Raw genomic sequence first — 26709 nt, 5'->3', positions numbered from 1 at the left:
AGCTACAGCACCTAGGGACATAGTGCCAACTCTGCAAAGCATTTTCAAGGAGATCTTAGACCGTGACGCTCCAAACAACATTGAGATCAACAGGGCCCACCTCATAAGCATTGGGACATTGTTTGCAGGCTCCAGAAAAACTCAGCGAAGGAACACATTATGTATCACGAGGGGCACTCCGTACTTTATTTTTGATTTTGATCAAAATCCGGGATTATCCTGACGTATGCTGATGCAACCCAAGACCTAGAAGCCCTTGCTTGAAACTCTCCATGACGCTAATCTTACATATCGCCGGGGCTTCCCCTTCAGCTTGTCTGTGATTAAAAATGGTAAACAAGTTAACCTATGATGTAAAGAATAACCTGCCTCATTTCTTGTCCCAGCTGAACCTGCCTTCACTTTATATACTGGACTGGCACTCCTCAGTGGACATTCCAATTCCAGAACACCTGCAGGAGGGGAAGAAACAGTCCTCGTTTTGCATCCACTCATCAAGTTTCTTATAACTCTCCATCTTCAGTGGTTCCGACTTTATCCCGGCCGTCTCCACTGTGTACCCTGTGCACTTTCCTTGGGATCTCCTGATGGCTGGATACTGCCTACTGGTGCCACTGACACCCTTTGCCTTCTAACCTTTGAGTTGGATTCTCACCATTACTTGGTGGATGTAATGTTGCCTGTGTTGCTAGGTGTCAAGGTCCTACCTTTCTTCAGAGCTTGTGCATCTCCATGAGCTGGCATCCATCTTGGTTTTCTGCAAAGCATGGTGGGAACCTTTATGCCTTCAGGCTTCTGCGGCTCCTCCTCAGAAGGGTGTGGTTGAGCACATTTAAACCTGCTGTCTGCAAGTGTGCTCTGCACTTGTGTCCTGTATGTTGCCCTGTTGCAAGCTCTTGTGTTGTTTCCTTTGCTCTCCTGGTAACCGACTCGGCTTGGATAAGACTACTCTCTGCGTTAACCCTTTATCTGACCTCCCGTTGCTGAACCCGGCCCGTGACCTGAGTATTCTTTGCCTACCGTCTAGTACTGTCTGCTCCGTTGTTATTGACCCGGCTTGTCTGACTACTCTACTCGTGTTCCCATCTAGCTCCCACCAGCTGTACGCCATTGGCGGCAGTCGTTATCGCAGCTGGGGTCACTCGGGGGCCGCGACCTGGTCTCAGGCTGCGTCAATTCCATCCCCACCATCAGGGGCCCTGGTGAAGGGTAGCCTGGGGCTTAGACTCCGCGCCCTGAGGGACTCTGGTCTGTGGGTAGTGGCTGTCGTCAGTCGCAGCGTGACCGTACCATAGGCCTGCCTGCCCATTCCAGCATTCCTGCCCTGACACTAGGTCATTAAATTGCATGTTATCATTCACATCTCCCTTTCTCTATTTCTTCTACCCTTCTTTCCCCCATTCCCCATCATCTTCTTTCCCACTATTCCTAGTCTTACCTCTCCTTTGCTTCCTTTCTCCTTCCCTCTCTTCTTCCTCCCCCTTCCTTCTCATTACTCCCTTCCGCCCCATGACCCCTGTAATAAGAGGTTACTCTTTCAATCTATTTGTCCATTATTACTTTTATGAAGCAGGACTTAAGCGGTGCTCCTGCCTTATGCCTTTCTACATTACCTACTGTGTTGACTGTCACCACCCCCCACCCTCTTGCCCCATGGTTTTGTGGGTGGTTCTCTGGAGGCTCGCAATGGGCATAAAGACAAACCCTTTGGGTAAGTTCTCTGATTTTGTTTGTTCTCGATTCCCGTTTAAAATATGTTCTTTGTTTTTACTGCGTTTTATTATCTTAGGATACAGATGTGGAAGTTGCAAGTCTCTCTTCCTTACTGTCTTGGGCCTCCTCAATTACCCCTGCTTCCCAACATCAATGCTTTTCTGAAGGTAGTCACTTTTAGTGTATGTATTCTTTGCTCTCCTCACACGTGCAGTAAGTTGTGGCTTGAAATGAAACACCTGGGGGCACAAGTTCTCCTTTTACAGCAGACTCACATTTGCTAGGACTCTGTTCCGTGACTCCCTATCCAACTTTTTAGCCAGCAGTACCTTAGTAATTCACCTGGGTCCAAATTTAAGGGGGTAGCAATTGCTATTCGTAAAGATTACCCGTTTGTCCCAATTGATCATTATGCTGAACCCAATGGCAGGCTTGTGTTTCTTAAGGGCACTATTTTTGACTGTAAATTTACTTTTGCCACTGTGTTTGCTTCCAACTCACAACAGTTTTTCTAGACTCAGTCTTGGAATCCCTTGTTTCCTTATAGGAAGGCCAGTAAATACTGGGTGGGGACTTCAATGTGAGCCCTGACTCCCAGCTCGACACATCCACTAGTCACTTGACTCGTTTGTTCACCTTTCTCAAACATTTTTGAAAGTCCCTGCACACCAATAACCTTATTGATCACTGGAGGGCACTTTGTTTTACCACCAAATATTTTATCTACTTTTCAGCTACTCATAATGTTTATTCCTGCATCAATAAGATGCTTATAGATCAATCTTTTCTGGAGTCTCTCTCTAGTGCGTCGATCGGGTCTATAACAACAATTTTGTTTGGAAGTCCTCCATGTGAAATGGTCTCAACTGCTTCAGGCAACCATACAGCCTTGCATGAGATATTTCTCACAAATGTTTTATGAATTTTGAAACAAGTGCAGCAAACGGCTTTCAAGAGCCCTTTGACGTCAACGAGCATCCATGTACATGCATAAATTACATACAACTTCAGGTATTTTGGCACTCCATGCCTCCAAAATTGTGTCCACATTTCAGGACTACTATGTCCAGTTATATAACCAGCCCAGTTATATAAGCAGCTTTGCTTAGGGTCTCCAAGTCACAAAAAACAGCTAACCTTTTCGGACATCAATTCATACAAAAGTCCGATCTTTACCAGCATATTCTATTACAATAAAAAACAAATCTTACAATCACAAAACTACTCCGCAATCGCCGCATTACTTATAGATAAGGCTATCCAGTAGAAAAAAAAAAGTCAATCTTTCACTCATATCTTTTTTCTACCTTAACATGATAGGCCATAAGACATTCATTGCAACTTAGTAATTCTTGCTACCACACATCAACATAGTTGTCAGAGGAAAGCGCCAGACCTGTGGCAGGGAGCCAAAGCTCCCGTAGCTTATTAAATTTATCTAGAGTATCCCTATGTTGGTATATCAAACACTCCTTAAAAGTGGAACGCAACACATCATACAAAATATTGTTTTTAGCATGGACATTAATTCCATATAATAATTATGCTACCAAAATTAGTGTGTGCTATAAATTGCCTCCAGCATGGTTGTTGTTTCTTCTTGCTTGAGGCTGCCATTTTACTGAAGCTCATATCCCCCGAGCAGCAGTAAATCTTTAGGCTGGCTGCAGATCAGCGACTTCATTTTCGGCACAGTGATGAAAAATAAAGAGCAACTGAGCATGTGCAGAGCAGAGTGAGACAGTTTATTAAAGATTTTAAACAGTACAGGCACTTATAATTAATGTTTTACATAGCAATACCTGCAAAAGGGGCCAGAATGAAGTGATCTAGCAGGACTTCGATTTCTGGCTAAAGTTCCAGTTTCAGAAGTGTCAAATTGATATGGACTTGCCAGTCCTCTAATGTATGTGGACATGGAGATGCCCATTTCAACACAATCTTTAACCAGTGCTCTGCTGAACACTAGTAAGTAACAAGACTGCTCTAACTGTTGACGGGAACAGTTTATATTTACTAAAATAATTGCATTTCCCTGTAGTGTATACAGTGTGAGACCATATAGAGTGAATGCTGGGTCCTGGGTTTAGTAACACTTTATTCCCCATCTGGTGGCAGAAACCAAATTCTTTCTGCTTACCCAAATCCATATAAATGAAATATTCACACACATAATAGGGTATAAATAGTATAGGCTTGATATTTCATCACTTTCATTTCATTTTAGTGATTATCTTCTGTATAAGGGTAATAGTCAAGTACTGAGACAACTTGATAAAGTTACCCGCTTCCAATTGTGCTATCAAATGGTACCTCAGGGATATGGAATTTTTTCCCTGGAAAGGTCCAGGGACTAAATTGGTGCCCCAATCTACTTGTCCCTCATGATAGTCCCAATTTTTTATGTCGCATGACATTACCGCAAAATTTCATTTAAAAATACAAGTAAATTTTAGGGCACAAATACAGCAATAAATTACCCTATTTTTTGTAAAATATAAAAGATAAGGTTGCAAGGAATAAATAGATATCCAACACATCAAACCATAAATTTGTCTGCACTCGCGAAATGGTGACGAACTTCAGTGCCCCATATTTTCTATAGGTGACACTTTTAAAGCCCCTTATAGGTCATGAATATAATGTTACGTTGGAGGTCTGGTGCTAGAATTATTGCTCATTCTGGCGTGCGTGGCGATATGTAACGTGTAGATTGTAAGCTCCAAGGAGCAGGACCCTCCTAACCCTCTTGTATTGACTGTATTGTTGCTGTATTGTCTCCCATTATATTGTATATAGTGCTGAGTAAACTGTTGGCACTATATAAATCCTATACAATATTAATAATAATAAGTATCGCAATCAACGTTTTCATGTATTGGCACCCCAGCGTGTTTTACGTTTGTATGTATGTGTGTGTGGGCTCATTTTATTTTTTGGGGGGGAGGATGTTATGTGCTTGGGTGTAACTTTGATGTTTTCCAATAAAAAAAAATAAAAACTTTTTTTTTTACTCTTATTTTTCATCACATAAAAAGGGACAAATTCCCCTATGTGATGATTTTCAGTGACAGGTTCTCTTTATTAAGACATCCAAGGACTAAAACACCCTGGATGCTTCCCCTTAATGTAATTCAGTGCACATCACACTGTATTACATTCATTTCTGGCCTCGATGGAGGGAAATCTTTGAATGGGGACCTGAAAGTGACATCATAACGTCACATCCAGGTCAGGACAAGAAGGGGAGGGGAGCGGATTTGTTCATCTCCTCCCTCCCATCTAGCCGACGGCGGAGAGACTGTCCCGGGGCCGCAGATGGGCAAGCCGAGCCTGTGAGACAGTGGGCGGTTCACGAGGGGGGGAGCGGAGGCTGGCACTGTGTGGAAGCAATCAGAGGCAGTGCTGCTGCCCAAATGCTTCCACCTGAGAGATGAGCCTTGCTGCTTGTCTGCAGCAGGGCTGAAGGATAAAAAAAACAAAACAAAACAAAAAAAACAAAAAAAAAAAAGACAACATGTCCTGGGCGTTGGGCAATATAAATTCAACATCCCTTGGTACCTGAATTATAATCTAAGAGAATGATTTGAATACTCTTTAAGCTGTACCTTACCCAGCAAGATGCTCTAGTTGGACTGCTATAAAATAAAACTTGGCCTGTGGCAATGCCAGACCTTCTATTTTTTAGCAACTGGAGGGCTTAAGAGACTCTAAAGAGAGTCAATCTTTATGAATCATATTCAAGCCATCCAAATAGGGTAGTTTTGTAGAACATACAAGACATTGTTGGACCAACCACCTTAAGTAGATTTACTCTTCTTATGAGTGGTAATTTATTCCAATTTTTGCTTTTAAGCGATAAACAAAAGTGGCACTGGAGAAGTATTAATTGCTCAAGTCTTTTAAAACGTTAATAAAAAGTCCAGTTTATGGTATTATAGATGTCGAGCAGGTAGCAATTGCAGGATCAGTGGCAGCGCTCTTTAGAGTGAAGCTTAGACACTGTAGGTATATAAAGAGAAAAAAGACAGAGGGGTACCATACTAAGTGCAGTATTAGAAGCACCTGAGGTCTGAAGACCACCCACATCCATGGCACTACATCTTTCTGCTGACATCACTTCTGGTCCCATGCCATCTTGCGCTCCACGCTGGTCACCATGGCGGTCGGCCACTTTCTGGTGTTCCATCTTTATTGCTCTACTGTGTTGTGGCTGCTGCAGTTATTCATTATCTTATGGGAGGCTTCCATGGATTTAGAGACATGTCTATATATGTCTACAAATAAGTGAGTTGCCAATTGCACGTATTAATAAACCAAGGTGCCTTTAATGCTGCACTTAGTCTGGCCCCCCTCTGTCCTTTTCCCTTTTCTTCTATTTCAATATTTTTATTAAAGACGTTTTTGTTTTTATAATACAAGCTCATGATACGCCCAGGCAGGGGCAGAGCAGAACCATAACATACATAAGCAGATACAAGTCAGCAGGGTGTATTAGCCAAATAACGGAATGTCCAATGACATCAAGGAGGGATGGCAAAAAGCCGAACCAAATAGTAGCAGCAGCAATCCATCATATTACCGGGAAAAAAAAAAAAAAAAACAAAAAAGGAAAAAACCCCTACTGAGAAGTATCAACTAAGAACAGAAGGGAAAGAAAAAAAAAAACCCAAACTGATAGAAAAAAAGGAAAAAGAAAATATAAAAACATAGAAAGAAGTAAGGAAGAAAGAAAGATTCAGAGTTTAAACATGGAACAAAAGAAGACTAGAAGAGTCAAGGATCCAGGGCTAGCACAGGCAACGACTATAAGAGGCCATAGCTAGTAGGAGGCAGGGATGGCAGGGAATAACGTATCCAAGGTTCCCAAACCTTAAGGAATCTTGGATGAGAATCTTGAAGAATGCTAGACATCTGTTCATTGATCAGCATAGCATTCATCCGGGTCTTCACCCCCTGGAAGACAACTGAAGGGGTTTTCCAACCTTCAGCTATAGCACGTTTGGCGGAAAAGAATAGGTAGGATGCCAATTTCTGCTGAGACCTAGACAGACCCAAAATTGGGCAATGCAGGAGGGCCACCCTTGCATCCCTACGGACCGTAATATGAAATAACGTTTGCATCAAACCAAAAACCCTAAACCAGAAGTCTATCAATCGAGGGCACGACCGCCAAATGTGCAAAACGTCTCCAAGTAGACCACAGTTCTGGAAACACCTATCTCCGCCAGTCGGATTAAAGTGAGCAGTCCGAGCCGGGACCAAGTACCACCGCAGGAGAACTTTGTAGGCTGCCTCAAGTATTGAAGGAACATTTCGCCACCATCCCTCATGCCCTACGCCAATCCTCCACCACAATTGAGAAACTTAGATCTCGCTCCCATTGAGAGACACAAAACGGGGGTGGTGAGGAGGACCTACTGTTAAGAGAGGCATAAATTAAAGAAATGAGACAAGAGGACCCTGGGGAATGTTGACAGACGTGATCAAAGGGCGTTTTGCGGTAAGGATATGTAGAGGAATAACAAAAGGACAGGACCCAGTGGCGCAATTGCAAATACCGATAATATTCCCATGGCAGGACCCCCCGTGATTCTCGAAGAGACTCCCATGATGGAAACATACAAGCGCTCAGAAAATCATGTACAATAACAAAGCCATGGGAGGTCCACCAAGAGAAAGAAGGGGGATGTTCTAAGCCTGGTGGAAATAAAGGATTATGCGCAATCGGCAAAAGAGGTAGAAACGATATCAAATTACCCAAATATTTAACAGAATCCCAGGTTCGTAAACTGTGAAGCATAATCAGGCTCAAATCTGGAGGGCGCCACTTAGGTGGGAGCCAAAGCAATGTAGTTAAGGAAAGGGGAGCACAGTTGGGTAATTCCAAGAGTACCCATAACGGGATATGTGCCATGGCATGAAGCATGGACAACTAGGAGATTTGAGCCACCAAATAGTATCTAGAAACATGTGGAACTCCCAAACCTCCCTGTAGTCTGAGTATACAGAGTGGATCTAGGCACTCTGGGACGTTTATGAGCCCAAATAAACCGGAGAATCCAGCTTTGCAGTAGACGAAGAAAAAATGCAGGGTCCTGAAAAGAGAAAGTACGAAAAAAGTACAGGATCTTTGGTAAGATAGTCATCTTGACAGCATGTATCCGGCCAATCCATGATAAAGAAGAAAACTACCAAGAATGAAGCAGGGAAGTAACCGATCGCAGTAAGGGGTAAAAATTAGCGAAAATAAGGCAGAGTAGAAGGCAGTAAGTGTAACACCAAGATAAGCCAGGGAATGGGATGCCCAACAGTGGGGAAATTGTGGCTGCAACCGTTCAACCAGGTCGGCAGGAAGCGTAATATTCAATGCCGTGGTTTTAGACAAATTGATGCGAAGGTCAGATATAGCCATAAAACGGTCCAAGATGACCTGGTGATTGGGGAGAGTGATGAGAGGATTGGTTAACAGCAAAAGAGCATCATCCACATAAAAGATGGCCTTGTATTGAGTGCCGGCATAAGGGACACCACAAATATCCGGGTTATTTGGAATAGCTGCAGCTAGAGGTTCGAGAGTGAGAACAAAAAGAGCAGGCGATAGTGGGCATCCCTGTCTCATACCCCTGAAAATAGAAAAAGATGAGGAAAAAAAGTCTGCATATTTGACAGAGGCCGAGGGAGACGAATATAAAGCCGAGATCCAAGCCACAAATGCGTCACCAAACCCCCATCTAGACAGCGTACATGTCAAATACTCCCAAGAAAGCAAATCAAACGCTTTATAAATGTCCAGGGATAAAAGAAACCCAGTATCCTGCGGCGACGTAAGATATGAATGAGATGGATGACTTTACGTATGTTATCAACAGCTTGTCGCCCCGGAACGTACCCAACCTAATCTCTGTAGATAAGTGAGAGTAGATACTTAGTAATTCAGGTGCTCAGAACCTTTCCCAGAGTCTTCAAGTCCACATTTAGCAGCGAGATCAGTCTGAAAGCTTGTGGTTCAAAAGCATTCTCAGACTTCTTAGGGATCATAGCAATATGTGCCTGAAGAGACTCCAAAGAAAGCCGGGAACCCTGCTTCAAAATTGAAAAAGGCTGCCAAGTGAGGAACTAGAACGGTGGGAAATTGTTTATAGTAGAGCCCAGAAAACCCCATCTGGGCCTGGAGCCTTGGAGGCCTTCAAAGATTTGATGGCTTGGTAGAGTTTAGATTCGGATATATCCGCATTCAGGACATCCCGGGCTGCAACGGATAAGGAGAGTAGGCACAGCTCAGCGAAAAAACTATCAGCATGTTCCGCGACAAAGGTATTTGGTTTCTGGTAAAGGGAGGACAAAAAAAACGCAAATTGATGTGTAATCTTCACAGGGTCCGAGGTTCCCTTTTCTTCTAAGATGAAATCTGGTTAACATTGAATCCAAAATTTTGTGTAAATAGTCCTCTATTTTTGTATGTATAATGATCCAGAGATATTTAAAGGATGTCACTAACTTAATCTGCTGGGTACCTATATTAGGGTGAATATTCTGATTATACAGTGGTAGCAGGACCGACTTATCCCAATAACAAAACTGGAATGTGAACCATGAGTGTCTATAACTGCCATGAGTGATTCTACAGAGCAGTCCATATCCCATAAAAATAACAGTATGTCATCGGCATAAATAGCAATTTTTTTTCCTCCTTCTCTTCTCTTTTAAATCTTGCTATACATTCAGATTGTCTAATAGCTTCCGCTAGGGGTTCCATAGCTAGAGCAAAGAGGAGAGGGGAGAACCATCTTGCACCCCATTGTATAGAATAAGATCTAGAGACAACCACATTAACTAGAATGCAAGCCCTAGGTCTGCAATATTACAATTGAACCCATCTTGTAAAATGTTATCCCAAGTCTAATACACACAAAACGTCCCAAAAATACAGTCACGCTACACTGTCAAACGCCTTAGCGGTGTCTAACGAGATCATGACCCAGCTAATTATATTATCTGAGGGGAGCTGCATATTAAAGCCAGTCCATGGTTGCATGAAAGAAATTTGCTCCGTGTGTGGGCTGCTTTAGAAAGAGTCTATGTAAATTAGTAACTGTAGACCTAGTGGGGAATAGTCCAGATGTACTAATATTCATTGCAGTTACCACGTATCTGAAGTTCATATGAACTTCAGATACGTGGGAACTGCAATGAATATTATATACATGCCCAGCCATACTTTTTGGTATATTACTATCATTTAATTTGTATAGTTAATATGCCAATTACATAAAGCCATGATTTACATGGTAAAATATGGTGTTACATGAAGCATAACAGCGCTGTTAATTATCTCAAACCAGTCTTCAGTGAATACCACTAAAATATATTAATCTTGCAATTTAGATTGCTTTTCTTTCATTGTTTTTAATGTGTATTCAGTGATTGTATGTGTCACTATCCACGCATATTATTCTTTTTCCCTACATGGGATTAATAAAAATATGTGATTTTACATATGAGCTACATTGCTTGGGTGTTTATTACCTACTTTGGTAGTTTGCTTCAGGCAAATACTACTCCTTTTGCTATAAAAATTTTTTGTTTACGCCCACATCATTAAGAGGTGAGTTCTCTGAGCTCACTACTAGTTTACCCCGCCTTTATATTTTGTGGTACATTTATATTTTTAAATGCTCTAGTTAAGAGGCCTAAAGGATTCTGACCAGGTCAGGTGAGAGCGAAGGGGAAGACTCACTGACAAAATCTGCCTCAGAAAATGAACCTGTAGACAGCAGCGGCGCTCAGACGATGGAGTAGAGGTCCCTGCTAAGGTCAAGCGTATTCGACCACGTTCGCAGGTTGCTGAGGTGGTAAAATTGCATGACGATTCTCATATGAATGCAGCAGAGTGCCAGTACTAGTGCAGCACTACTTGTTGGTGAACTGGCAAACACCAGCAACCTAGTACATCTTGGTCTTTTATATACCAGCACTGCAGTACCACTTGGTGATGTGGTGAGTCCCATAAATGCAGTACAAGCTTGTGCAGTGGCTAGCACAAGTAGTGTCCTGTAGCCACCAAGAATTCGAACACAGGCCCATAGAGCCCCCAGTGTCCTTCCGGATGTGCTTGCGAATCCTGATCCAATCCACCTATTTAGATATACAGTGGGGATTGAAAGTTTGGGCACCCCAGCTAAAAATTTGTATTAATGTGCATAAAGAAGCCAAGGAAAGATGGAAAAATCTCCAAAAGGCATCAAATTACAGATTAGACATTCTTATAATATGTCAACAAAAGTTAGATTTTAGTTCCATCATTTACACTTTCAAAATAACAGAAAACAAAAAAATGGCGTCTGCAAAAGTTTGGGCACCCTGCAGAGTTAATATCTTGTACTGCCCCCTTTGGCAAGTATCACAGCTTGTAAACACTTTTTATAGCCAGCCAAGAGTCTTTCAATTCTTGTTTGAGGTATCTTTACCCATTCTTCCTTACAAAAGTCTTCCAGTTCTTTGAGATTTCTGGGCTGTCTGTCACGCACTGCTCTTTTAAGGTCTATCCATAGATTTTCAATTATGTTGAGGACAGGAGATTGTGAAGGCAATGGCAAAACCTTCAGTTTACGCCTCTTGATGTAATCCCCTGTGGATTTCGAGGTGTGTTTAGGATCATTATCCATTTGTAGAAGCCATCCTCTCTTTAACTTCAGCTTTTTCACAGATGGCATCAAGTTACCATCCAAAATTTGCTGAAATTTTATTGAATCCATTTTTCCTTCTACTCGTGAGATGTTCCCTGTGCCACTGGCTGCAACACAACCCCAAAACATGATTGATCCAACCCCATGCTTAACAGTTGGACAGAGGTTCTTTTCATTAAATTCTGTGCCCCTTCTTCTCCAAACTTACCTTTGCTCATTCCGGCCAAAAAGTTCAATTTTAACCTCATCGGTCCACAGAACTTGTTTCCAAAATGCATCAGGCTTGTCTATGTGTTCATTTGCAAAGTTCAAACAATGATTTTTGTGGTGAGGACGTAGAAGAGGTTTTCTTCTGATGACTCTTCCATGAAGACCATATTTGTACAAGTATCTTTTTATAGTGGAATAGTGTACCACAACTCCAGTGTCTGCCAGATCTTTCTGGAGGGATCGTGCAGTCAAACGTGGGTTTTGAATTGTTTTTCTCACAAACCTGCGAGCTGTTCTGTCTGATATTTTTCTTGGTCTTCCAGATCTTGCTTTAACTTCCACTGTTCCTGATGACTGCCATTTCTTAATTACATTCCGAACAGAGGATATTGACATCTGAAAACGCTTTGCTATCTTCTTATAGCCTTCTCCAGCTTTGTGAGCGTCAACTATTTTCAGTTTTCTAGACAACTGCTTAGAAGAACCCATGGTGCTGATTGTTGGGGGCAAGGTCAGATGAGTCTGGGCATTTAAAACCTTTGAGATTGATATCACCTGGTCTTCCCAGACGATGATTGAGAACAATCCATGACACTGGCAGGTCTCAGCTTTGCAAAGGGGGCAGTGCATGCTATAAATTCTGCAGGGTGCCCAAACTTTTGCAGACGCCATTTTTTGTTTTTTGTTTTTTTGAAAGTGTAAATGATGGAAATAAAATCTAACTTTTGTTGACATATTATAGGAATGTCTAATCTGTAATGTGATACCTTTTGGAGATTTTTCCCATCTTTCTTTGGCTTCTTTATGCACATTAATACAAATTTTTAGCTGGGGTGCCCAAACTTTTGATCCCCACTGTATATACAATCTTGGAATCTGTGCATGTGGCACTGTGTGACCTAATCACCGGGGCTTCCCCCAACAGCTTTTAAATACCCGTCTTAGAAAGGGGGAAAAAGCCTGCTTGAAAAATTATGAATTGCTCACAGAGAAGTGGAAGGACAAACAGATGTTTTAGTCCTGTCTTACATTCACACAGACACAACCATCCAAATTTCCAAGGCAACTGGTGTTGTTGAGAAGCCCCTCTGTGTCCACGACTATAACCTTAACATGGGAGGGGTGGACTCCAATGACCAGATGATGAAGCCATACTTAGTTTCCCAAAAAGCCAGATGCTGGTATAAAAAAAGCGTCTCTTTATTCAATTGGCTATACATAATGCTTTTGTGCTTTACAAACCAACTGGACAAAGTGGATCCTTCCTAAAATTCCAGGAAGAGATCATCATGGCCCTCTTGTATCCAGAAGGTGCAGTGGCCCAAACCCCCAACCCAGATGTACAGTTGCAAGAAAAAGTATGTGAACCCCTTGGGATTATGTGGAGTTTTGCATGAATTGGGCATAAAATGTGCTCTGAACATCATCTAAGTCACAACAATAGAAGAACACAGTCTGCTGAACATAATACTACACAAACATTAGATGTTGCCATGGTTTAATTGCACATAACATGTAAACATTCACAGTGCAGGGAGGAAAAAGTATGTGAACCTTTGGACTTAATAACTGGTTGACCCTCCTTTGGCAGTAATAACCTCAACCAAACGTTTCCTGTAGTTGCAGATCAGACCTGCACAACGATCTGGAGTAATTTTGGACCACTCCTCTTCACAAAACTGTTTCAGTGTAGCAATATTCTTGGGATGTCTGGTGTGAATCGCTCTCTTAAGGTCATGCCACAGCATTTCAATCAGGTTGAGGTCAGGACTCTGACTGGGCCACTCCAGAAGGCGTATTCTGTGCTGTTGCAGCCATTGTTTTGTTGAATTACTTGTATGCTTTGGGTCATTGTCCTGTTGCATCACCCATCCTCTGCGGAGCTTCAGTTGGCGGACAGATGGTCGTATGTTTTCCTGCAAAATGTCTTGATAAACTCTGGAATTCATTTTCCCATCAATGACAACAATCCGTCCAGGCCCTGAGGCAGCAAAGCAGCCCCAAACCATGATGCTCCCTCCGCCTTGTTTTACAGTGGGGATGAGGTTTTGATGTTGGTGTGCTGTGCCTTTTTTTCTCCACACATAGTGTTGTGTGTTCTTCCCAAACAACTCAATCTTGGTTTCATCTGTCCACAGTATATTTTGCCAGTAGTGCTGTGGAACATCCAGGTGCTCTTTTGCAAACTTCAAACGTGCTGCAATATTCTTTTTGGACAGCAATGGCTTCCTCCGTGGTGTCCTCCCATGTACTCCATTCTTGTTTAATGTTTTCCTTATTGTAGATGTGTCAACAAAAATGTTAGCACGTGCCAGAGATTTCTGTAGGTCTTTAGCTGACACTCTGGGATTCTTCTTTACCTCATGCAGCATTCTGCGCTGTGCTCTTGCAGTCATTTTTACAGGACGACCACGCCTAGGGAGAGTAGCAACAGTGCTAAACTTTCTCCATTTGTAGACAGTCTGTCTTACCGTGGACACATGAACATCAAGGCTTTTGGAGATACTTTTGTAACCCTTTCCAGCTTCTTGCAAGTCAACAATTCTTGATCGTAGGTCTTCTGAGAGCTCTTTTCTGTGAGGCATGGTTCACATCAGACAGTGCTTCTTGAAACCAGTAAACCCCAAACAGGTGTGTGTTTTTTAAGGGCAAGACAGCTGTCAGCAACACATCCAATATCATCACACTGATTTTAGTCAAGGTTGGCTCACTCCTGGCTCCAATTAGCTCTGGGATAAGTCATTAACCTAGGGTACTCACATACTTTTTCCTCTCTGCACTGTGAATGTTTACATGTTATGTGCAATTAAACCATGGCAACATCTAATGTTTGTGTAGTATTATGTTCAGCAGACTGTGTTCTTCTATTGTTGTGACTTAGATGACGTTCAGAGCACATTTTATGCCCAATTCATGCAAAACTCCACGTAATCCCAAGGGGTTCACATACTTTTTCTTGCAACTGTAGTTAGCCGGCTGCATTAGAGGAATTTTCCTGATGCCATTCCTGGTACCCCAACCCAAAAAGACACCCCAAAAATGATGTTGTCTGTAGCAGACACGGAATTAGGTGAGACACCTGCTATTTTTGCCCCTCCTGTATATGTATATATATATATATATATATATATATATATATATATATATATTACATACACACACACACACACATACGTACACACACAGGATCTCAAAAGGTTAAAAGTTAGAAAATAAAAAACAAGAAGGAAAAAAAAATAAATTAAACAAATTTTAAAAATTAAAAAAACAAAGATAGTTTTATTGTTGTCAAGTTACTATTTTTTTTTAGGAATAACATTTTATTAAATTTTCCACATGTATATACATACATGACATTTTAAAAAGAAATAAAGATAAAGAAAAACAAAGGGATCATCGATGCTAGTAACATGGGTAGAAAAATAACAGTATGCAATGACAATAGGGCAACATTGGAAGGATGATCAAGACCGCACAAGTCAAGCAGGTTGACCAGAGGTGTAAACATTCCACGGGTTCCACACAGCTTCAAATGAGATTATAGAATCGGCATGTGAAGCGGTTAGATATTCCATTTTTCTGATATCTGCAATAATCTTAAATAATGTCAACATTGAGGGAGGTGTAGGGGAGAGCCAGCTCACTGGAATGCTTCTCCTGGCCGCCGTCAAAATATGCACAGAGAGTCTCCTCGATGGTCTAGAGAGACCTGGAAAGGGCAGGCCCAATAAAAAATAAAGAGGCTCAAAAGGGAGAGAGGAATGTAATACCAGTTGTAATAAGGCCAAAACCTCTTCCCAAAAGGGAGTGATAAGCCTACAATCCCAAAAAATGTGAAAAAGGGAGCCGGTTTCCCTCCCGCAGCGCCAGCAAGCAGGAGAAGCACTCAAGTTACAATAATGGAGCACATCAGGGGTTCGATACCACAACATTATGATTTTGTAAGCATTTTCCTTATAAACTACACACATAGAGGATTTGGATGCGTTCTCCCATATTTTCTTCCACTGCAACAAGTCAATGTCAAAGCGGAGAAACTGGGACCACTTACGCATATAGCGATGGGTATCAATAGTTAAAGGAGGGACATCCAGCAGGAGCTTATATGTATTGGAGACTGTGCCCTTTTGATGTGGGCCCTGAATACACAGGCGCTCAAAGGGTGTAGGCTTCTGCAGAGTCAATGAGGGTGACAGGGTGGAGAAAAAATGGCGTATCTGCAAATAAACATAGAAGTGCTGAGGAGGTATTTGGGTATTTTGTTGGATGTCGGAAAATGATTTAAATTTCCGAGTTACGGGATGGACCAGATGACGCAGTTGGAAAAGATCGGCTGAGGCCCATGGGAGCATTCGGTGTAAGGACAAACTATCTGGAAGGGAGGGATTAAAGAGAACATTAGTCAGAGGGGAGCACTCGGAGGACAAAGCGAATTTAACCCTGCATCTCTTCCAGATAGACAAGGAGAATTGCATGGGTCCAAGTAAAAGGTGTCGGTGAGAAGCGATGGCCACCGCTGACATATCCCAAAGCAGAGAGCATAAATGGGTCGGAGTAAGTTGTAAGGTTTCAATCTCAGTCCATTTGTTAGAAGGGCGTCTGGTGGACCAGGAGATTAAAAAACGAAGGTTGGTGGCATAGTAATAGGTCACAATATCCGGTACTCCCAAGCCTCCTCTAGAGAGTAAAGAAAGGAGTACAGTACGTGCAATTCTATGTTGTTTGTTGTGCCAAATAAAACGTAAGAGAGATTTTTGGATAGAATTTAGCTTGGACATAGGGATGGGGACGGGGATAGTTGCAAATAGATACAAAAGTTTGGGCAGTACGGTCATTTTTATAACATTTATACGTCCAAGAAAGGAAATAGGTAGGGTGTCCCAAACTTTTAAGGAACGGGAAATAGCGACAAATAGAGGGGGAAAATTAGCCTCATATATGGAATGGTAGGAGGAAGTAAGGTTGGTACCCAAATACTTCAGTGAGTGGGTACACCAACGATATTGGTAAGATGCTTGGAGAGAGGTTAACATGCCGGGTGGGATATGAAGTGGGAGTGCTTCGGTTTTGGATGTATTTACCTTGTAGCCTGACAGGGTCCCAAATAATTGTAAGGTTTTATGAAGAACGGGAAGAGAGGTGCAAGGACTAGTTAGAGTAAGAAGGATATCGTCTGCAAATAGGGACAATTTATATTCACGCCCATGGGAATGTATCCCTCGTATGTCAGGGTTAGATCGAATGGCAGTGGCCAGCGGCTCTAGGCAGAGGATAAACAGTAAAGGGGAAAGTGGGCACCCCTGCCTTGTACCGTTCGACATCCTAAAAGAAGGTGAAAGAAACGAAGACAATCTGACCTCTGAGGATGGGGAGGAGTAAAGGACCTTCAGGGCCATCACAAACGGGCCCCGGAAACCATATCTCTCCAAGATTATAAACATATAGGGCCAGCTAAGGCGATCAAAAGCTTTTTGAGCATCCAAACTCAGCAATATAGCAGGGGATGAAGTTCTGTTAATCAGGTCGATCAGGTCAATAGACCTCCTGGTATTGTCCGCAGTGTGTCTGGTGGGCACAAAGCCCACTTGGTCCCTGTGTATGAGCTTGGAGAGGAATCGGGAAAGCCTATTGGCTAAAATCTTAGTAAATATTTTATAATCAGAGTTTAACAGGGCAATGGGGCGATAATTGTCCGGAATAGAAGGATCCTTATCAGGCTTGGGGATAACGGAAATATATGCACGTGAAAAATCAGCCTGAGGGGGGACACCTCTTAAGAGATCCTGAAACAAAGAGAGAAGATGGGGGGCCAAAATGCCTATGAACGTCTTGTAATAAGAATAAGGCAAGCCATCAGGTCCTGGTGATTTGTGAGAAGGGAGCTGCTTAATTGCATCATACAGCTCCTCAGATGAGATATTGGCATTAAGGGTCGAAAGGTCAGAAGGTGATATCTGCGGTAAAGAGAATGACTCAAAGAAGGCATCGAATGACGTTTTACAAAAAGGAGGATGGAGATCTGGGGTTAAACAGTTGTAGAGAGTCTTATAATATGATCCAAAAAGTGAGGCCATTACATGAGGGTCATATGTATGTGTACCATCTGATTGAAGAAGATGGTCTGGTAACGAGGGAGAAAATTGCGTTTTAAGCCTGTTGACTAGCATACGGTGGGGCTTATTGGAAAATTCATAAAATTTCTGTTTGACCCAAAGAAGTGATTGCACAGCTCTATGTGAGTCAAGAGCTTTGATTTGGTCGCGTAGAGAAGTAACCCTACGAAGATGGGTTATGGACGGCTTGATTAGCAGTTGACGCTCAGCCGAGGATAATTGGTGGATGAGAGAAGCCTTGGCACTGGCTGAGGACTTTTTCAAACGGGAGCCTATAGAGATACATATTCCCCGGAAAATGGCCTTGTGGGCTTCCCAAAGTGTCGAGGAAGAAGTCACCGAGCCAACGTTGTGTTGGAAGTACATATCCAATCCCCGAGAGAGTTCTTCACGGAAACAGGCAGTAGTGAGAAAGGTCCCATTGAGACGCCAATGACAAGCTTTCGGTAAAGAATCAGGGAAGAAAAGATTCAGAGATAAAGAGGCGTGATCGGACCATGTACTGGGATTGATTTCGGATGAAACCAAGAGAGGGAGTAAGGGGAAAGAGATAAAAAAAAAAGTGGTCCAAGCGGGAGAAACTCTGATGAGGGATGGAGTAGAAAGTATACGGTTTATGAAGGGGATGTTTGATCCGCCAAGCATCAAAGAGACGATGTTCCCTTATCAATTTGCGAAAAGATTTTGAAGAGGAACACTGCCGCTTCGAGGGGGTGGATTCAAATAGTACTTTCCTATCCTTGTGGGGGGACATGATTAAATTAAAATCACCTCCAATGATCATATGTGGTGTGGTAAAGGCATTCAGTCTAGCAAGGGTTTGGGAGAGGAAATGTAATTGACCTGCGTTCGGGGCATACAAGTTTAACAGGATAAGGGGGGAACCAGCAAACATACATTCCAAAATGATATAACGACCCCGTGGGTCGACTTTGGAGGAAATGACCCGAAGGGAGCAGTGTGTCCGAATCAAAATAGCCACTCCGGCTTTCCCAGTGGGATCAAAAGCCGAGTAGGAGTGGGAGAAAAACCTTGAGGCAAAACGAAAAGAGCCAGTCGACTTGAAATGGGTCTCCTGGACAAAAATAATATCTGCTCCTGAGGATCGAAATTCCTTCAAAGCCATCCACCGTTTTTGGATGGAGTTAAGACCTTTGACATTGTACGATAATAACCGTAAAGCCATCATTAGATAAACATACAAATAGCAAATGTACCCAGATAAAGAATGGAGATAGCATCGATGAGGCAAATCTAAGAACAGTAGGGACATGAAACATTAGAACTAATAACATTAATAGACAAACCAAAAAAATTACAATAAAGAACATAGATATCCGTATGGATATGAACTTGGGAAAGACATCGGCACCCAAGTCGTCCAGGCAAATGTCTGGACGTGATCGGGGGCAACATGACAACCGAAACATAGAAATCGGCAGACCCAGCCAAAATGATAAAGCATAAAAAGGCACCCAGCGCAAAAATAAAATAAAAAAAAAGGGAGGAAGAAGGGAGGGTGAGGAAAAGAAGGGAGAGGGGGAAAGGGAAGGGGAGAAGAAGGGGGGGAAGAAAAGGAGGGGGGATGGAAAGGGGAGAGGGGAGGAGATAGGGATACAACCTTGAAGAACACCTCAAAAAAACATCAAGCAGGATCATCACTACAACGAGCAGGGCGAGGGTGTTGTGGAGTACGGGAAGGACGCTTCTGGCCCCTACAAACTGGTGTCCAGATCTTGCTGGGGGTAGCGGAAGGACGAGATGGAGTAGATGGTAGTGAGGCATTGTCGTCCGGCAGGGGGGGTAGTCCCAGTTGCTTCAGGAAGGAGTCCGCTTCAAAAAGATCACGTAGAATAACTTGGGCGTTATCTTTGGAGACGACCAGCTTGAAGGGAAAACCCCAGCAGTAAGGGATACGAAGGTGTTGAAGATGCGTGGTGAGTGGTTTCAGCGCTTGCCGTTTAGCCAGGGTAATAGGAGAAAGATCACAAAAGAGCTGAAGCCGGTCCCCTTTAAATTCCAGGGAGGGAACGTTGCGTACAGAGGCCAACAAGGCTTCCTTGCTCTCAAAAAAATGGAAGCGGACGATGACATCACGTGGTCTGGTGCCGTCAGCAGGTCTGGGACCTAAAGAACGATGAGCCCTGTCCATGCGCCACTCCGCTTCTGGGACCAAGGGTGCGGTTGTGGTGAAGAAAGACAGGAGGTGTCGGCGAAGTTGGGAATCGGCAATGGATTCAGATATACCTCGAATACGGACGTTTTGCCGGCGTTCCCTGTTTTCCAAATCTTCTTGCTGGAGCTGAATTTGGGACATGGTGTGTTTCAGGTACGCATTGTCTTCTTCCAAGACATGAACGTATTGCACCAATTCATCAAATTTATTCTCCAGTTGATCTGCACGCTCCCCAATCTGCGCTATTTCTCCACGAAGATCCAAGGCTAATTTGCCCACTTCAGCGGCAATAGTGGCGGTAATATTGCGCAAGAATACCTGCAATTTTTCTTCTAGCATAGATATCGTGAGGGCAGGTGACACACGGAGATTTGTGAGAGCGGATGAGGAAAGGCTCATCAAAGGATGCTCTGTTGTCCCCTCTATAGGGATTTGGGATTCAGATTCATCTATATGTTGGTGCTGAGGGAGTGAGATTAGCTGCATTGTGGAGGCAGCAGGTGTAGTACCTCCTGCCGCCACTGGGGGCCCGTCAGAGCTCATCCCTGGGAGTGAGGAGGTTGGCTGCATTGTGGAGGCATTGTGGAGGAAGCTGGAGGCAGCTGGTGTAGTACCTCCGACCGCCACTGGGGGCCCGTCGGAGCTCGTCTGTGGGATCCCTGTTGTAATTGAGGCCGCGGATTGTGGCCTGTGAAGAAACCGCTGCAGCGGTAACGGCTGCGGCTCACGTGGCGGAGGGGAGGGGGGCTTCCAGCGCCCTATCTTCCCCATTATAGGACTGAGGTCTGGCGCGCTGGGTGCCCTGCTACTGTGACTCACCCAGGGACGAATATGGAGCAGCGGTGCGCCGTGGGTGAGTCTGTTAGGTCGGGGGGATGTACGGAGCTCACAGGAATGCGGCCATCAAAGTTCCCAGCCGCGCATGCTCCCCTTTACTATTTTATTGTTACGGTTTTATTGTTATTAAAACAAAATTTGCGCTAGTAAATAAAAAGAAAAATATAATTGTGAAAAAAAGTTATGAGTCCCATAAACCATATAAAGTCACATAAAGCAATTCTAAATTACTGTGGTTGATGAAAAAAATATATTTGCAAACAAAAATCCACCAAACAAATGTGTCAGTCCTCCACCAAATAAACTCACCAGAGCTATATGCTGATATTATTGTTTGATTGATGTGACGTCATTACGTTCCCAATAGTCAGTATGGTGCATGTGCGAGGCTACTGGGTTCATTTTACTTGATCTGGATATGCTGTTTATGCTGGTGTCTGTCAGGACACCGTTTCTTTGTTTCTAAACTTTCTATGGATATGGTGGTGTCTAGAAGAAGTGGATCTATTTAGTGACATCCTACTGCAGAGTATTGCTTCTTGGATATCAATTCTTAAGCAAAGTATTGGCGATTGCAGAGTATTGCTCCCTGGATATCGTGTTTAAAGCCGAATATTGTCTCATCAGTCTGCTGTTCATCGCTCCCAGAGCAAAAAGCGCTTTATGCTGATTTATAATATCAGCATATAGCTCTGGTGAGTTTATTTAGTTTATTTGGTGGAGGACTGACACAATTTTTTTGGTGGATTTTTGTTTACAAATATATTTTTTTCATCAACCACAGTAATTTAGAATTGCTTTATGTGACTTTATATTGTTTATGGGACTCATAACTTTTTTTCACAATTATATTTTTCTTTTTATTTACTAGCGCAAATTGTTTGTTTTAATATTTGCACACTTTATGGTCATAGGGTGGATTTTGCAGCTGGTAGTATATTTTTTTCATTATTTATTGTGTTTAATTTAGTGTGTATATTATATATTTATTTTTGTTTTTCTGTGGCGCCATCTATATTTATCCATCACTGTTTTATTGTTAGCCATTGCTGTTTTCTTTGCAGGAATGCTACCCAGCTGCAGCACCAATCTGTTTATTCTGACAGCAACAGGGTCTTGCTCTAAAAATATAAATAAGTGTGTGCAGCGCTGTTGGATGAAATTTTTCATCCGCAGTTATAAAAGAGCATATATGCTGTTTATTCTGACAGCAACAGGGATTTGCTCTCAGAATATAAGTCAGTGTGTGTATCGCTGTTGGATGAGATTTTTAATCCGCCATTAAAAAAAAAGAGCATATATGCTTAAGTATGGGGGCCTGGGGTGGCCAGCCCCTATGCTTCGGCATATATTTTGACAGATTTCTTCATCCACATTGATTGATGTGAACAGAGGAATCTGTCATGTTCTTTTTTTTTTTTTTTTTCGGTCCACAGGCTGAATCCAAAAATTTATTTGGCATGCCAGCAAGCCTCGAATAGCGAGCAGAGTTCTTTTGACATCTAAAAATAACAGAGGCTTAGAGGTACCAGATGTTAAATACTATTTAGCCACTCATTTGAGATGGTTCACCCAAAAACCTAAAACAGATGGGAAGAGATTGAACTATGCTATATTTAACCAATCCACACATGCTCATTGTTATGCCCTTTTCATTATGCATTACCGATGTCCCCTCCCCCCCTTTGCTCGAATATATTAAATATGGTCAACCTGTGTGAAATCTCAGCAGTTATTGTCCATGTGCTCTCCATTGTTGAATGTTTTATATAATCCAGAGCTCCTAGATAGTCTGTCTTAACCAAAGATGAGCCCTTGGGCAATTAATGGGATATTTTAACTCCGACATCTGATCAATCTGGTCTCGCATAGGATTCGGTCATTTGAAGAGATTAGGGCGTGGAAATCCACAATACCTTTATCAGCCAGATATACCTATTTACAGTTCCGTCATTTTATCCATTCCTTGAATTCCTAACACTAGATCGCCCTACAGATTTTGGGAGGATAGCTGTTAAAGGTCTCTCCCAACAGCATCTTATCAACTCTTTATATAAACTACTTTTCAATAAAGGTTCTCTCATTGATAATTCTGTTATATGAAGAGATGGGAGGACAAACTCCAATGCCCAATCTCTTTGAAATGTTGGCAGATGATTTGGGAATCTGTTACTAAGACCTCTCCTTGTCTTGTGTATAAAGAAAACTTATATAAAATACTGATGCATTGGTACAAGACCCCTGTAGTGCTTCACGCGATCAACCCAAATCACTCTGACAGATGCTGGAGGTGCATGGGAGGAGTAGGCACCTTGGCACACAACTTTTGATTTTGTCCACAGATTGCGGGTTATTGGGCTATGGTTTAAATGGTCTTGGAGCAAGTACTCTATGTTACCCTATCCCTAGACCTGCTACACTATCTTTTGAGACTATCCTTTAGGGGTATCTCTAAGCGGTCTAAGAGGTTGGGAATACATATTCTGACGGCTGCTAGACGGGTGATAGCACGACTCTAGAAATCAGTTGATGTCCCCATGCTAGGTCATCTCTTAACAGCGATCTCTGAAATCAGGGAAATGGAATATCTTACAGTTCTAGTGGGTGATTACTAAGGTAATTTTCGATCTATTTGGGAATTATTATTATAATACAGTATTTATATAGCGCTAAAAGGTTTGCTCAGCGCTGTAGATTATAGTGGGGGACAGTACATGAGACAATACAGTAACAAAACAGAACACGAGGGATTCAAGGGCCCTGCTCTCTCGAGCTTACAATCTAGGATTAGAATTACATGAGACAATACAGTAACAAAACAGAACACAAGGGATTCAAGTGTCCTGCTCTTTCGAGCTTACAATCTAGGATAGAATTATGGGATCATTCTCCCTTTGGTAGACTTTCTTCCTCTCCCCCTCGTCCTCGTCCCCCCCTTATATAGCTCAGACACCTCTTTAGGTACAGAGCCTCTGAAAAATAACGTAACCTAAGGATGTTCAGGCTATTGTCGTTTAGTGCTTTTGTATTATACAGTTTACCATGCTGTCTAATTATGTTCAGGTCTTCTGGTTTTGTTTTCTTTTATGTTGATTGTGGTTCTCTTTTACACCTAAAGTGTTGTTGTAACTGTTCTGAAAAAATGGGCTTTGGCCCTTAATAAATATTTACAATAGTAAAAAAAAAAAAAGAAAAAAAAAAGGTGAGTGGATGCATGACAGTATATTCTAATGGTGGGCATACCACACATTTTTTCTGGCAGAGATTTCTTCTCTTTTTTTCATTTAGCCCTCAGGCTTCATATAGAAAAAAACATCACTGGACCAGTGGTTATACCAGGATGATGCCTGGTATTGTTTTTTTCAGCCAGTGATCGGCTTTCATGTAAACAATCCTAGCGATTAATTAGCTGCAGGATTGCTTTTACAGCTGTCTCACCTGAAAATGCAGCCTGTGTTTCTGCCAGTTGACTATAGAGCGGTTTGGAGACTGGAATGGCGCCAATCATCTCTATATTCTAAGAAACCAGAAATTACTCTACAAAATACATTTTGTTACTTCTCCTAAGTATGGGGATACCACCTAAGAAACTGTTTTGCAGCCTAGCCGGGTACAGGACCCCAAAATCCAACAAGCACCTTTCCCTCATTACAATTAATGACTATGCATCACAGTTTCAGAAGCCCTGAAATGCCAGAATGGTAAAACTCCCCCCCTTCCTAATCACCCCTTTTTGGAAAGTAGACACTCCAAGGAACTTGATAAGCAGCATAGTGAGTATTTTGCAGATCTCTTTGTTGCCACAGGTTTTTTGAAAATGAACAAAAACAAAAATTTTTTTTTCTTTTCTTGAGATCTGCAAAAGTCTCACCATGCTGCTTATTAAATTCCTTGGGGTGTCTACTTTCCAAAAAGGCATCATTTGGGGAGGGGGGGGGGGGGTTGGTGCTATACTGGCTCTTCAGGGCCTCCAAAATTGTGAGTGGTAGCGAGGTAGTGAAGTGAGGAAGCGAATTGAGGCTTTCAAAGTGGTCATTGGATTTCAGGCTCCTTTATGTGGCTAGGCTTCCAAAAAGACTCAGACATATGACCATGGTCAGGAGGAGTAGCAGAATATATTTTGGGGTGTAATTCCAAAGATACCCATGGCATGTGTGAGCAATATAGATTCAACATGTGTCTACTTTCCGAAAAGGCTCTATTTTGGGGTGTTTGTACTGTCCTGGCATTTTAGCACCTCAAGAAATGTGATAGGCAGTCAGAAAGCAAAAGCTGGATTCCAGTATCCATACCATAGTTTTTAGACGCTATAAACTTTCACACAAACAAATTAATATGCAGTTATTCAGATTTTTTTTTACCAAAGACATGTAGCAAAAATGAGAAAACATTGGGGTTTTTTTTCAAAATGTTCAGACTTTTTTTGTTTATAGCGCAAACAATAAAAAACCCAGAGGTGATCAAATACCATCAAAAGAAAGCTCTATTTGTGTAAAAAAAAGAAATTTAATTTATGTACAGTATTGCATGACGGCACAATTGTCAGTTAAACTAGAGTAGCGCTGTAAAGTAAAAATTGGCGTACCAAAGTTTGTAGACGCTATAACTTTCACAAAAACAAATTAATATACACTTAATGGAATTTTTTATTAACAAAGTCATATAGCAAAATACATTTTGTCCTAAATTTATGTCGAAATATGCGTTTATAGGATATTTTTTATAACAGAAATGAGAAAATATAATTTTCTTTACAAATGTGTTGGTCTTTTTTGTTTACAGAGCAAAAAATAAAAAAAGGTCATCAAACACCACCAAAAGAAAGCTCTGTTTGAAGAAAAGGACATACATTTTGTTTGAGTACAGCATTGCATGACAAAGCAATTACCAATTACAAGTGCAGCGCGATAATGCAAAAAATGGCCTTGTCAGGAAGGGTGGTAAATCCTCTGGAGGGCAAGTGGTTAAACACAAATAAATAATCAGAAGCATCAGATTAATACTGCTCACCTTCTTAAGTGTTGTCACAAGGTCAGTATTCTTCTGCAGAATATTAGAAGTCAGATGAAGGCTGCCAAGCTTCTCCAGAGCATCTAAACATCTGTTAACATCCTATGCAAAAACAGAAATTGTGATAAGGACAGAAACAGGATTCCAAAACTAGCCACTTGACGCTTAGGCCAATGTTGACACTTCTCCCGTAAATGTTAAAATCCACATTAAGTTTTTCTAGAAAAGTACTTAGAACCCACAGATATTAAATATTTTCTGAAAGCAGAGGCCTTGCAGAATAAAATGGTGGTTGTTGCAATTTTTAAGTTGCATGAGATTGGCACAGCCAATTATCAAATGCAAATTTTATGGGGGAAAAAACGCTTCAATGCAATTTAGTGCAAACAAACACAATATAATACCAAATTTTTTTGAAAAATATAAAAATACGATGCTGAGTCGAGTAAACAGACACCAAGCATGTCAAGATTTACAATTCTGCATGCCTGTGAAGTGGCGGCAAAGTACAACACCTAAAACTTTCCATAGTAGATGTTTCAAAAGCAGGTACAGGTTATCCGTTTAGAGGTGAATGTGAGCACTGGTGCTAGAATAATTGTTTTCACTCTGACGCCTGTGGATATACCTCAAATGTGTAGTTCAATCACCATTTACCTATGCGTACAGGACCTAATTTGTGCGTGCGGATGGGGGTGCTTTAAATATTTTATTGAAATAAAAAAAAAAAAAAATAATTCTATATAGTCTCGTTCATTTTTTTCAATTTAACTTTTTTTTATCAACATCCCTTGTGATAGCTTGGACAGTGACAGGTCCTCTTTATGGAAAGATCAGGGATCTATTTCCTCTGCCCACCAAAACAACAGATCAAGCTGAGATTTGCTAGATTAGCAGCTTCACTAGACTTTACTGGACAGTAAATAAAGATCCTCCTTGTCCTCTCTTGACCTGACCACTT

General features: G+C 41.9%; 1 protein-coding gene across 1 annotated transcript in view; it reads right to left on the bottom strand.

Annotated features, from left to right (window-relative positions):
- LOC149436095 (hepatoma-derived growth factor-related protein 2-like) overlaps positions 1–26709 on the bottom strand; it is a gene marked incomplete at its 5' end in the record, with an annotated part of 239706 nt that overhangs the window by 198955 nt on the left and 14042 nt on the right. The window contains one exon of the mRNA XM_089662056.1: positions 25749–25850. Coding sequence (XP_089518182.1) covers positions 25749–25850 — 102 coding nt within the window. The remainder of the gene's footprint in view (positions 1–25748; positions 25851–26709) is intronic.

Source organism: Staurois parvus, unplaced genomic scaffold (genome assembly GCF_062004578.1).
Source record: "Staurois parvus isolate SC_StPar_1 unplaced genomic scaffold, SC_StPar_1.0 ptg001420l, whole genome shotgun sequence".
NCBI classification, from domain to species: domain Eukaryota; kingdom Metazoa; phylum Chordata; class Amphibia; order Anura; family Ranidae; genus Staurois; species Staurois parvus.
The sequence above is the reverse complement of the archived record's forward strand: the minus strand, read 5'-3'. Positions and strand labels throughout refer to the sequence as shown.